Source organism: Mercenaria mercenaria, chromosome 17, assembly GCF_021730395.1.
Source record: "Mercenaria mercenaria strain notata chromosome 17, MADL_Memer_1, whole genome shotgun sequence".
Lineage (NCBI taxonomy): Eukaryota > Metazoa > Mollusca > Bivalvia > Venerida > Veneridae > Mercenaria > Mercenaria mercenaria.
Genome location: NC_069377.1, coordinates 48,023,425 through 48,025,171, shown reverse-complemented (window position 1 = coordinate 48,025,171; position 1,747 = coordinate 48,023,425). Strand labels below are relative to the sequence as shown.

The 1,747-nt window shown below is 38.1% G+C and overlaps 1 protein-coding gene across 1 annotated transcript; it reads left to right on the top strand.

The window, feature by feature from the left end:
- The first annotated feature begins 249 nt into the window (after positions 1-249).
- LOC123535743 (complement C1q-like protein 2) lies at positions 250-1,164 on the top strand. Its single transcript, XM_045318492.2, has 2 exons — positions 250-500; positions 689-1,164. The coding sequence occupies exons 1-2, from the start codon at positions 329-331 to the stop codon at positions 1,102-1,104; spliced, it is 588 nt and encodes a 195-aa protein (XP_045174427.2). The 5' UTR covers positions 250-328; the 3' UTR covers positions 1,105-1,164.
- The last annotated feature ends 583 nt before the right edge of the window (positions 1,165-1,747 follow it).

Sequence of the window (1,747 nt, the reverse complement as noted above, 5' to 3'; positions counted from 1 at the left end):
CCTCAGCACTCGCAGCAGGCGGTCTACCAAGACAGTTTTCGTGTGTGAATGTGTCTAATATCAGTGTCAAAATAATGTTCAGTTTTTTTCTCTAGTATTTCAACCTGCGATAAGATATCTTTATCACTTTGCAATAGAATGTCTCACGAAAGAAATTCCTACATTTAGCAGTAATAAAGGCTTCTTACAAAGTGAAATCGGTACGTAAAATCTATTTAATTAATGTGCTCATAAGTTGGGTAAGGACATTTCAATCTTTACGTTTGCCGATTCTGCCATTGAATATGGTTTTATTTACTAGTATATCTGTGTTGTGTTGTGTTCATTTATGTTTGCATCGGAAGCCCTGCTGGATTCAGCGACAGACACGAGCTCCGAGCACATGTCACTATTGCAGCTGGTGTCGCAAGAGCAGTCAATGAGGCTTGAACTTGAATCGCAAGTTCATAAGCTTCAAAGTCAGATCCAAACTCTACAGTCACAGCTGAACAACATCACAGGTAAGGCTTTACTATCGTTTTTGTTTCATTTAAGCTGTTTTTTTTAAGTCGTACATCTAGATAAAAATTCTAACTGATTATTAATTTGTGTTGTCTAAATGTGGTATTTCCAACACATTGCTAATATAAGTTCGTTGGTGAAATGATGCAAAAATGACTTTCTTTAACTAACCCTAGCTTGTTTGTAGTTGCAGCGGCCAAAAATCAACAACAGGTTGCCTTTTCTGGAAGATTGCAAAACAATCTACCGTTGTCTGGCAGCACAGCAATTGTAAAATTTGAAAACGTCATCACAAATATTGGCAACGCATACAGCCAGACCACCGGAATATTCCATTGTCCGATAAGTGGACTGTACCTGTTCACCGGAAACATCCTGTCTGATGCCGTTGGATTTATATCAATGGGCATTTATCAAAATGGAAGACTTATTGCGAGGCCCTATACAGGTGCTGGGGTACACGAGCATGAAAGTGGATCAGACACGGTTGTAGTTCATGCGAATGTAGGAGATGAAATCTATGCAAAGGACTTGGGCGGGTCGTCAGTTTACCTAGATCAATATTCATTATTTACCGGAGTTCTTTTAAAAGCAGATGAGTAAAGAGCAAAAATACGCTTGATTTCGTTGGAACATAAAACGTCTTCGTAAAGTGTTGCAGTGTTACTTTTACATTTTGAAGCAGCTTGTCTTCATACCGAACAATGATGGACAACTAGTACGGTATGTCTCCCTTGGACTAGCCTAGGAGAGCGCCGTACAGCCTTTTCAATGGTACAGTTTAGAAAAATTATGGTATCTTTTTATCTGGGTGGCCACCCATGTAACTTTTCGGTATCGTACACTCGATTCATTTTTGCTCATAAATTCCTTATAACTTAACAGATTTTAAAAAGATAAAAAGCGCCGAAGACAGGAAAAATGGGTGCTTTCCTCGGCACAAATTGTCTGCCTGAAATTCTTGATACTTTTCTCAAACATTTCGCCCAAATGTATAACTAACGTACACTGAAATTTCTGCAACGTGCTTGAAGACAGTACAAATTAAAAGTGTAAGACGTTTTGTGCCGAGAAAAGCACTCGTTTCTCTCTTTTCGACACTTCTTATTTTATTAAAATCCATCAAGTAACAAGGAAATTACAAACAAAATTGTTACACGAATGAAGTGATTTTCCCCGTGTTAATCACTGTATAGGTGAAAGTATACATGTATTTGTTTGGGTATGGCTATTTTAAATAAGAGGG